The sequence below is a fragment of the Neophocaena asiaeorientalis genome, unplaced genomic scaffold, assembly GCF_003031525.2.
Source record: "Neophocaena asiaeorientalis asiaeorientalis breed wild unplaced genomic scaffold, Neophocaena_asiaeorientalis_V1.1 scaffold46, whole genome shotgun sequence".
NCBI lineage: Eukaryota > Metazoa > Chordata > Mammalia > Artiodactyla > Phocoenidae > Neophocaena > Neophocaena asiaeorientalis.
Genome location: NW_020175393.1, coordinates 15,090,158 through 15,100,732, shown reverse-complemented (window position 1 = coordinate 15,100,732; position 10,575 = coordinate 15,090,158). Strand labels below are relative to the sequence as shown.

At 48.5% G+C, this 10,575-nt stretch overlaps 1 protein-coding gene across 3 annotated transcripts in view; it reads right to left on the bottom strand.

Annotated features, from left to right (window-relative positions):
• Window positions 1-3,358: 3,358 nt before the first annotated feature.
• The window catches only part of TFAP2B (transcription factor AP-2 beta), a 29,027-nt gene continuing 21,810 nt past the window's right edge, over window positions 3,359-10,575 (bottom strand). Inside the window, exons 7-9 of one of the 3 annotated variants that reach the window (XM_024766327.1) lie at window positions 7,632-7,891; window positions 6,500-6,562; window positions 3,359-5,279 (exon numbers count right to left, since the gene is read on the bottom strand). In XM_024766327.1, the coding sequence (XP_024622095.1) occupies window positions 6,501-6,562; window positions 7,632-7,891 (322 nt within the window). In that variant the 3' untranslated portion in view covers window positions 3,359-5,279; window position 6,500. Of the gene's footprint in view, window positions 7,892-10,575 lie in introns of all 3 variants that reach the window. The other 2 variants (XM_024766329.1, XM_024766326.1) reach the window with 2 other exon arrangements.

The following is a 10,575-nucleotide window of genomic DNA, read 5'->3' as shown; positions in this document are numbered from 1 at the left end:
CCCGGCAGCATGTGTGACCCCTATTTGAGTCTGGACGCCTCTCGACTGAGTCAGCTCCAGAAGGCTGCAGCCCGTCCGAGAGAAGGGAAAAAGCGAAAAGCAGCAGAGTGGGAAAGAACAAATAGGTTCCGAACAAATGGGCCAAAAACCGCCGCTTGACCTTGCTAGTTTGAGACCAGCGGCAGCGTAGAACGTGTTGAACTTGTGTGACAAAAAGGCTCCCTCAATCTCAGCATAAACAGTTTGAAAAAAAAAGAAAAAGGTTGCCCACGCCGCAGCCGTTTGCAAACTTGACCTCCAGGGCGCGGAGCGAAAAGCCTAACGCGCCGACCGCGCCCCGGGGAGTCGCTAGGCCCGGAGTTACGCCCCGGGGCGCCGCGGCGCGTGCGTGCGTGCGCGTGCGTAGGCGACCGCGCGTGCGCGCTCGTTGACACTCGGCCCTGCCACCCGGAGAGCGTGCCTAGTCGCGGGCAGGGGCGCCGCGTGCGTGCGCTCCGGGCGGGCAGGGGCGGCTTACGCGCGATACGTACGCACGCAGACTGGGCTAGGGGTGTGAATGGCTCAGCGCTGGTGCCTAGTCTCCGCGTTGCTGTCCGCGGCTGCGTCCTGGAAACGTGGCGGTGGGAGTGCTCCAACCTGTGACTTGAGGGAGGGACCCGTGCCAAGAAAGTGGACCCGGGGAGACGTTTGACTGAACTCGCCCTCAGGAAGCGCTGGGATTATTTATGAGGCCTGATTTAAAAGTAGTGGCTGCCAGGGATGTGAAAAAGGAGCTCAGCCCAAGCTATGAGAGAAGTTATAGTCGTAAGAATGCTGTTTATGACGGTATAAATCAGTGTGGAGCTTGTGATGAGAAATAACGGAGAGCATGAGTTTGGGATAGACACAAGGAAACAAAGTCAAGAAGGAAAATTGAGTTTTCGCCCTCCGTGTTCTGCCCCCGCGTAGTTCCTCCTTTCCAAGGCGCCCACGATTCCTGCGGGGAAGCTGGGGAGGGGTGAGCCCGCCCCGTGGCGGGGCGGGTCGGTTCGGGTCTTCCCCAAGTTGAAACGAAGCTTGTTAGAGGGCGAGGGAATACATGTAAATAAACAACTCAGAAGATTTATGGGAAGGAGTTCAACTTTATAGGACTGTATTTATAGAGCCATTGCTGGTTCACTTTTTAAATAGATTAATGGGAATCTAAAATTAATGGACTTGTGAGCTGCACATTTAATTTCTGAGGCTTCGACATGACAGACAGCCGCCTTCGAAGTCCACGCACGGACGGCAGCCTGCGTCGGGAGTCATGAGCGCCCCCAAGAAGACACACGTCCCATCGGGCCAGTATATCTCTGGTGGCTCTAAGCTCTGGCTGCCCGGGGTCCCAGGGAAAGGACCCCATGGGGCTGTTTTTGCAAATGAAGAGAAACAATGTGGCCTCGTAAAAAAACAATCGGCTCTTCTTCCTCCTAGCATTATTTTTAATCAGGGCCCGTAAGCCGCTAATGCGGGCGGGCGAGCAGGTGGGCTTCTTGGCCACTGGAAGCCGCGCACCTGGGCTGGCTGCCTCCAGGTCACCTCCTCCAAGGTCACCCAGCGTCCCCGCGCTGGGCCTGTGGTCAGGGTCCACGGCCTAGCGGTTCCAGCTGCCGTTCTTTCCTTACTCCTTCTGCAGCCTGGTTAAGACAGTAACAAAAGGGCCGGCGAGGAGCTGTAACTAGCAGCCCAGGGCCATTTTGTTAGGCAAGGCTCTCTCTGGCTTCCTATCTTTCCTTCCCTCTCCTCAAGTTCCTTCCCCACATTCAGGCCCCTCAGGACCTTGAGTTCGGGGTGACTGTCTCAGATCCTTGTCAAATGGTGGTGGAAAGAGGAGGTGGTCTGGAATTTACCTATGGAATAATAGATGGAAGGTCTGTTTCTCCAGAGCTGGTGTTAACCCTTCAGTAGGAAAACTTGCCATAGGATATGGAAATTACTCATCACCGCCTTTGTATAATCCTAGTGGTAACCAACCCCTCACTCTCCAAAAGGCAAATGAAAAGGAAACTCAATGTAAAACATTTGAGCCAGAGACAAAGGCATATACCTATTTTCTTTCTAGATAAATGGATTGCATGCCCTCTTAATCACACTTCCCTTGTGTATTTTTTCTTCCTTCTACTTCCCTTCCCTTTTTGATTCACTCATTTATAATTCTAGCCATGATACCCCCCCCTTTTTAGTTAATAGGGAAGCCAAGAAGTGGAAAATCTCACATAAAGCAGATTCCATTGTCCTTTCTGTCTTTCCCTATAGGGAAGTCCAACTGGGAATGAGTCATCTGAAAAACAGAAAATTGATATGGGAGGCATATTATTAATTACCTGAGTGCCAACTATATGCTAAGCACTCTTCTAATCCAGGGTTTTCGAGATTTAACTTTGCCAGTTATCCTTAAATATATGCATGTTGCTGTTCCTGCTTTTTATAATTAAACTAGACAATGTTGGAAAGGACCTTAGGAGGCCCACATTTTACAGATAAAGACTTTGAGGTCCAAAGAGAAACAGTGACTCGTGCATACCGTTTAACAGCTTGGACGGATTTACTTTCCTAGCCTCAGGGAAGACACCCAAGCCTTGGGATGAAATACAGATTGAGAAGATGTTTGATCACTGCAGCCCATTAGGGCTGGGCTGCAGCCCATTAACCCAAATGAGAAAAGCTCTGGCTTCCCTGGGCATCTTCTGAGCCTAAGGTAGGAAACCTCCTAAGACAGCCTCTTTCCTCCTCTGGTCAAGGGAGCTTTTCCTCATTTGTTTATGGAAGGCCTTGCACTGCTGGTGAGGTCAGGGTTGGGTTCAGTCCTGAAATGAGCCAGTTAACTCCCCCAGATCCCAAGGTGTGGGGTGCAGGAGCCCATACCTGGCCCTGTGGGCTTCTGTCCTGCACCATCTCCGTCAAAGACATCATGGCAGAATGCCATCCCACCAGCAACATGAAGGGAGCATCATCTTTGACTTGGACCCAGAGGCCCTTCGTTCCTGGGACACGGACTCTTAATAACCTGGGAAGTAAGTAATTTGACAACCTCATTTTTTTAAAGGGCAATATAAACCAAGAGATGCAGTTAATGTGGCTTTTATTGCAAATCCAGCTAGAAATAGAAGAGTGTCAATTTGGAATTTTAATGAATCAAAAACACCTTCTAGTGAAAACAAAAGTGTCCATTTTTTCTGGGAGGCAAAATTTATTGTATTTATTGTAAGGAAAACACTGCCTGTATTTCAATGATTGGGGGGGGACAAAAAGAAAAAAAATTATTGGCCATAAATTGTTTCTGTCTGTAGAATTAAACAATATCTATACTCAAGAAACTGAAGATGAAAACACAACAAAAACACAACAATCTTTTTATTTATGTAAATCAGGTCAACACTGGACAATAAACCAATTTCTACCCATTACCATAACAGCTTGTCTATAAAGAACAGAAAAATTCAGATAGGATTCTACCTAGGGTCAAGCGGTTTGTTTTTTTTTTTTAACCACCCATTCACAGAGGTATAGATTCACAGATAAATAATCCCAAACTACCTGCTCACCATATTTACACATTCCCATTAAATTAAGCATAAATAAATATATACAAACTTAACATGGATACCCTCCAGAGCTCTTCTCGTGAAGAGTCAATAGATTGATATTTCTCGATTGTTGTCAAAAACAATGTTAGTGAATTAGAGACCAACTCAACAGAGGAGTCGATTTTGGCATTTCAAGAAGAATAGTGTTCATTCTACTTTTTAAAAGAAAACAAAACGAATTTTGTTATTTTTTTTTAACCTGATCATTTAACATACATCAGCACAGGAGGGGAAACACTGTTTGGGCTCTTGAGGCAACATCAGATGGTTTAAGGTTATTTCCTTTCCACAGAATGTATTACGCATACAGGATATCAAAATGTGAGGACAAACTCCCTATAAACACTCTAAGTAGGGACGAGTTGCCCTTTTAAGTAAGGCTTTGTACCGGAGAAACAGTGTGTAGATAAGTTTGGGGTATTTCAGGTTTTCCATTCGACCGAAGTTTTCATAGGATATAAAATAGTTGTTTGAGAAAAAGTGATTTCCTTGGCCAAAGAAAATAAAACAGCCAGGTCTTTGAAAGGTTCTTCAGTTCTTTATGTAGGGGTGGAGAAAGCTAAGGATATGGTGCCAGAGAGAAGGAAAAAAAAAAAGCAAGCTAACTAGGGGAGAATCCTCACCCAGAACAGCCCTTTTTTTCTCTCTTTGCTTCCAGGAGAGCCACAATATGTGCAAGACGAGGCAGGACTGGACAGAGAATGGTCAGGAGACCTTTAGAACCTCCAAAGGAACTTGCAAAGTGGGAAGTGTGAGGGCAGCGCTGCCACGTCCTGACTCTTGCTTTCTACCTTTAGCTCTTTTGGTTTGGGACCGGGCACTTAGGAGTGGGCACGCGGCTTGGATACAGTGTCTTAAGAGTGCAGGGGTGGGGTGGGGGGAGAGCAGCAACTCACCTGTTTAGTTTGGAAACAAGACTCAAAGGGGCTTGCTTTAAACGTTTCCCTTGACTTAAAAGGCAAACTCTTGAGTTAATCCCACTGTTTATTGATTTATGGGCCCAAGGAAACCAAATCTTTTAATAACTCAATTATCAGATAAACGTAGCAGGCCTGGCTAACGAAAGCAAGGGGGCGGGGGTCGTACAGGAAAGGAGAAGTGGGGGAGGGAGAGGGGGCAGTGGGTTCTCTCCACGTTGCGTGGAGGCGGGGTGCGGGGGAGAGATGCTAAGCGCTCTGCTCTGCCCGGGCGCCAAAGGAACGCCCGGAGGAGGGCGAAGGGCGACGAAGGAGCCTGCGTAGCCCAGTAAGACAATTCCTACCCCATCACCCGCCTTTGGGAGCCTGAGGGTGGAGAGATTTCGTACCGGCAAAGGCGGGGGAAGCTTCCGATCCCCTGGACATTTCTAGGCCACTCGCCCTCGGGAAGCACGCGCCCCGGGGCGGCCGCTGGCAGCAAGGGGCTCGGGCAGCGCTGAGACCCCTCCCGCCTGCAGCCCGCGGGGCGCCGCCCCATTACCTACTGGAGCACCGGGCTTTCTCGGTCGCCTTAGCCCTTAGGGTGAGACCGAGAGCGGGAAGGGCCCGCGCGGCCCGCGGCCCCTCCAGCGGCTGATTCTATGTCCTCAACACGACTGGGCGCGAGTGGCCCCCACGCTCTCGGGACCTGCACAGTAAGAGCAAGGCGCGTCCATCGCGTCTCTCGCACGTCACACGCGTGGGGCGCGTTGCCCTGCAAGGAAAGGAGACGATGGTTTTCAGTGCGGTTTCTCCCGGCCTTTGGCAATCAGAATACGTCTAATGCAAGCGGCCAGGCCCTCGGACAAAGGCGCAGGCTTCTGAGCTGGGAAGAGATGGAGTGTCTACACGCTCCCTGAGGTCTAGTTCCCAGCCTTTGCACTCCTGTCAACTCATCAATGGCTGAGCCCTCAACACCCAGAGGCCCCCAAAGAAGCTGACGTGGATGGGCTGGGGTCTGACATCAGCCATTGCTTGGGCCCTCCTGGTGGTCTGAAACCAGCTCCCTAACTCAGCCCCCCCATAAAAATGTCAGTGCAAAACTCAGCAGGTTCCTAAATCCAACCCTCTAACCTCCCTCCTCCCCAGGCCAAGGCCCATGGGGCAGCAGACCTGAGAGTCCCCGTGGGTCCTAACTGTAAATCCTGCAGAACAAACCTCTGGATCTTTATATTCAAGGGATGCTGCAAAGGTCCTAATGCCTACTTTGTTTAAAGAGATGCGTTCATGCACACTCTATTTAGAGACCTAGGTCATCCACTCCTTCGCCCCTGGGGATTTCCCACTGCTTTGGGGATGGTGGGAACAATGGGTTTCAGATCTTATTTCAAGATAATGCTCAGGTGAAGCCCAAGAAAGGAGCAGGGCTGCCAGAAGTGAGAGATATTAAATGTATGAAACTTTATCCACTGGGAATAGTCCCAGTGTATCCAGACAGTAACATTCAAAGCTGAAATACATCTCCTTTCACTTTGCATTATTTCACCATTATTGCCAAAAACAAGTGCACGTCTGGGAGGGGAAAAAACGCCTCATTCATAAAGCATCTTGTAAGAAAGCAATTGTTGCTGAAACACGGGAGCTTGCACCACCCCCTCCCCGCGACCACTCGACCACTAGCAAAGCTGCTGCTTTCCCCACAATCACCAAAGAGCCCAAGGAAATGGAATCCGCTTTAAAGGCAAGGGAATAATGTTAAAATATTGGGCTCCAAGAACACTTACTCCTCTCCCCTAAAATTCATTTAGCAGCTCCCCACTTCCCCGGAATTCTGTGTTGAGGTATCTGTTAGCAACTAGACTCAAAGCTGTTTCAATCTCTTATTGGCCACTTTCTAAATTATTCCCTTTGAGCTTCTTTAAAGAAGTGCACCTGCAGAATTCTGACACACAGGCTGTGATTAAAAAGGGATCGGAATTTTTTTTTTCTCTGTACCTTATAGATTGTGTAGGAAGCCCAAGTCCTCTTTGAAGAAGCTCATAAACCATGCGGGCAAAGCTTTGGAAAACAGAAGAGAATGAAATGGTACATACCCCTCCGAAGGAATTACATACTAATCAACGTATTCATATTGTGTTTGGGTTTTACTATTGTTCTTAAAATTGGTAGATGACACATATGATAACAAATGCAAGATGCTCTGTAGGCAGATGCTGGCAAGGCTGGGAACTAGTAACGTTTCGGAAAAGAACTGATGAGGAGTCTGAATCAACTTATTGGTCCGGATTTTCCTCGGCCGGGCCGCGGGAGCCTCTCCTCGGCCAGCCGGCCCGAGAGCTGCAGCCACCGCCTGCGTCCCTGCGGGCCTCCCGCCCAGCCCGCCCTCGCCCTCCCTAATTAAGCAAACGGCCCGGAGTTGGGCCCCCTTGAGTTAAGGACACAGGGCGGGGCGGGGGCGGGGTCACCAAGGGGACCACAACAGCGCACCAGAGGGCTAACCACACGCCTTTTCATCCCGGAAGATTCCCGTGACAGCCGGAGGGAGGGAGGGCAACGTAGAAAAAGGGTGGCTGGGAGAGGGGCGAGGTGAGATGGAAGGGCGGGGACTGCCAGAGAGTTTCCTAAAAATATATTAAAAATTTAAAAAGTTCGTGCGTCTCAGTCAACCAGCTCTCAAAGCACTGACACCGACACGGTTTCTCCGATTTTCTTCCAATAAGTTAGAGTTTTCTCACGTTTAGTCTTATGTTTATTTTCCAAAGGGAAAAAAATTCATGGTTTTCTTTTTATTATCAGTATTACTAAGCTCGAAAGAACCGAAGTGGAAAATCCGGACGGTTGTCTCCAAGTGTATCTTGAAATAGACACTGAGAACCGATACTGTTGCTCCGCGGTACGCCTCAAGTTTTTTTTTTTTAAGTTATTTAGCTTTGTTTTTTTTTTTTTTAACTTTGATTGTATGTGTATTCTACCTAATATAATTCTTCCAAAGCCAATCCAATATTTTTAGAGCTAAAATTAAATTTTTTTCTGTTTTCCTTTTGTATTTAAAACATTTTTCCTTTTTTTTTTTTTTTTTTAATTTTTCATTTCCTGTGTTTCTCCTCCTTGTCGCCAGTTTTACTACCTGGGCCTTCCCCAGACGTGTGCCTGTTAGTGGTGGTGTTGTTCAAGAACATCTTGTCCATGCCTTTGAGCGCCTCGGTGAGATAGTTCTGCAGGGCCGTGAGCGCGGCGCAAATGGCGGGGGCGCCGAAGCCATGCGTGATGAGGCTGAAGTGCGTGAGGCAGCTCTGGATCCCCGGCTCCAGGATGGGGCTGGGCCGGCTGTTTCCGATCGGCGTCCGGTCCTGAGCCAGCAGATCCGTAAATTCTTTACAAAGTTGCCTGCAAAGGGGCGGGAGAGGAACAACAACAATAAGAAAGCAAAACAACAACAACAAAAAAAAAAAACCACCCTCAGTGTCGTTGTCATTGACATTCTAAAGGAGACGCTCACAAGAGCCCAGGGGCGCCCAGTCACGGGAGAGCCGGAGAGCGAGGCTAATGTGGGCGATTCCGCTCTGTTTCCTTTCCCAGCGTTCTCCCTTCTAGAGCAGCTGGGACTGGAAGGAAAGCGGGGGTGGGGATTTTAGGCACCTCTTCCATCCCAAAGCCTGGCCTCTCCCCCCACCCCCCGCCCGTCTTTCCCCCTTCATTCCAGGACTGCATAAACCCCGCTTTGGGAAATGTGCTAGGCTTTAGCGTTTGATTTGCAATCTTCAGTAACTTTTAGCTCTTACCTGACAGTTCCTCTAAAAGCCCTTTCCCCCTCCTCTCCCCTGCCTCTCCAACCTCTTGGTGATCAGACTCAAAAAGCCGGGAAGGAGTTAGGGCCCTGGGCCACAAGGCCTGTCCCTGGCACACAAGCAGATTGCTGGAGCCTTGCGTGGCCCAGGGCAATCAACTGTTTATTCCAGGAGAGAATGCCGATTCCATTCAAAGCAAAAAGCTGTTCACCTGCAGCATTTGAGAAGGGAAGTATTCCCACCACCACCACCCCTTTTCCCCTTCCTTTTAAAGTACAGGCTACCGAAGATCTTTGTACAACAATATTGTTGTCCATATAAAAGGATTCCCACATTGTTTAAATAAAACCTAAAGGTAGATGGTTAAGACTCCAGGGAGGGTAGATTTTTATTGTTGAAGGTTTTTATTTCAAGGCACTGACAATTTAGAGGAATCTCCCAGCCTTAGAAATCCTGCGTGCCTAACTATGGACTAAACTTATTTGAGAAATTTTTAATATAGGAGGTGGACAAAAGGATTTTAGCCCTGAAGGTCCAGTGGCTTGGTTCACCTTGTGGTCAGAAGTATGGCATCCCAAAGGTCATAGCCTTTCACAGGCTGGCAGACTTCTGCCAGCCTGCCTCCACCTGGTCTCCAGGGTGGTAAGAAAAGAAAAACTACAGAACGCCAATCACAGGCCTCCCTGGGATAGTCTGACACTTGGTGACACCTGGCCTGGCCAACAGGTGAATAGGGCAGATACCTGGAGGCCCACGTCAGTGACCCTGGGGCACCTTTTCCCAGGGGATTACTCCCAGGAGGAGAAATGGAATACCTCCTCCCCAGCCTGCAGCAGCCAGAAAAGGTGTTTGGTTTTAAGGCTGATGGGTAGAGGACACTACCAGGAATCCTCTCACTACTCGTTTCTCTGTTCAAAATGCATACATACATCCTCCCAACCAGGAAGAAACGGGTAACAGTTCTGACCTAAATAGGGCAGCTCTTAAGTCAGACATACCTCAGGATCATCTGTGGGGTTCAAAGACACACATCCAGGCCTCCACCCTCACTGATTCCCACTCAGGGAGCCTGGGGCTAGGTCCACAAATAATTACCTTGAAAATGCTCCCCAGCTGATTCTGATACTCCCCCCAGGTTAAGAAGTGCTGCTGGCCTTAAGAGAAGCCACAAGCACTCCTTAGGGAAACCACAGAGTTGTTTGTGGAATCCTGTCATCTAATTTAGCCACTTTAGTTTTATTTTTTCCCCAAAGTACCTTTACTCTTTTATAAAGCACCAACAGTTCCCCTGCCACTAGCCACCAGGGCAAGGGGTAAGAGGGCGATTTACTGATAAAGATCTATTATATCGCTAGCTGGTACATCAGAGGAAAGCCTTCTAAAAAGACGGTGGGTGCCAGGTTTTGATCGTTGGAAGAGATGGTTAAAGGCTTTCCTGAAGTTTGTACTCATTACCAAAGTGCCAAAAAGGAAATGCTGAACTGAGGAGAACAAATGCTTAGAGTCAAACATTTTAAATCTTCAAAGCCCAAACCAGGGTCTGTAAGCAATTAAAGTTCTGGGACATTAATATTTTTTGACCCTGCGGAAAGGGGCAATCAAATTCCAATCACGTTTCAAAAACATCTGGACAAATTTGAGCAAATGATTTTTCAGCCTTCCATATATTTCTTTAAATTACGCTGTCAACAGAACAAACCGCGTCCTCCAGCACTAAATAAATGAGCGCCGCTGTTTGGGCCGCGCCTGCGAGAGAAACGTGCGGGCGCACGCAGCGCCGCCCACTGCAGGCCTGAGCCGGCCATAAAACACCAGCAATATGACATCGAAGCCAAAGACAGGAGTAAATCAAATAAATAGAAAACCCACTGTAAAAGTTCAAATGAGCTCTAGACCTAAATTTAGCCAAAGATTTACTATTTTCCCCTCTAGAGTTGTAGTAAATTTTACGTCTGTGGAAGATGCCAAACAGCAACGTTGGAAAGAGAGTAATTAGAGCTGCGGGTAGAGATGGGTGAACGTGGGTGACATATAGACACCCTGAGCGAGCACGCGTGGCTGTGTGGATAAGACAGGGAGATGTGGACCCCACGGAGAAATATGCATCCAGGGATGCAGGAAATAACTGGAACAGGGACCCAACCGGAAAAGGTCTGCCTGCCATCCCCAGGGTTGGGGATGTGAATTGTAAAAAGCCTGGATTCGGATTAATAAAGCCATCCCTCTCAGAAACTAGGAAATAGAGAAAACACACAAATACGAAGTCCATAATCAACGCTGAGG